At 64.0% G+C, this 530-nt stretch overlaps 1 protein-coding gene across 1 annotated transcript in view; it reads right to left on the bottom strand.

Annotated features, from left to right (window-relative positions):
* LOC104983729 (serine protease HTRA3-like) overlaps positions 1–530 on the bottom strand; it is a gene marked incomplete at its 5' end in the record, with an annotated part of 16,470 nt that overhangs the window by 3,040 nt on the left and 12,900 nt on the right. The window contains one exon of the mRNA XM_010833253.1: positions 333–432. Coding sequence (XP_010831555.1) covers positions 333–432 — 100 coding nt within the window. The remainder of the gene's footprint in view (positions 1–332; positions 433–530) is intronic.

Here is a 530-nt window from a genome sequence, read left to right as displayed (position 1 = left end):
CTGCAGTGTCGAAGTCAATTGGGGAAGAGACTCCCAGGATTCCATGGGAGCCAGGAGTTTGCAGGGCGGTATCAGCTCAGACAGCCCCTGTGACCCTGCAGCAGCCCCTACAGCTGGGTCAAGTGTGAGCTGCTTTCTGTCTCCTTAGGCCACGAGGTCAGGGTCAGGGACGGGCGCCCTCCCCAGGGCAACAGCGGCCAGGCGGTCTGAGCAGGGTCCGCTGGACTCCACAGCCACTCTGGTCTCTACTGCCCCCCTCCCCCGAGTGCTAGGATCGAGTCTGGTCTGGGCCCAGCAGATGGTGGGGTAGGGCCAAGAGGGGCTCCACGCACCTCAGGAAGAGTTCTATGTGGACCACAGCCGGCGCGATCTTCTCCACCACGTCGGCGATGAAGTTGAACTTGTACCGCGGGCTGGTCAGCTGGTGGAGACCTGCGCTGGCAGGAAGAACCACGTGCGTTAGTGAGGCCCAGACCTCCAGGCACAGGGCTCGCTTGTCCCAAGGCTGGCGGACGCCGGGCTTCCCCACC

Source organism: Bison bison, unplaced genomic scaffold (genome assembly GCF_000754665.1).
Source record: "Bison bison bison isolate TAMUID 2011002044 unplaced genomic scaffold, Bison_UMD1.0 scf7180017845290, whole genome shotgun sequence".
NCBI lineage: Eukaryota > Metazoa > Chordata > Mammalia > Artiodactyla > Bovidae > Bison > Bison bison.
Note: the sequence above shows the minus strand (reverse complement) of the source record. Positions and strands in the feature narration are given on the sequence as shown.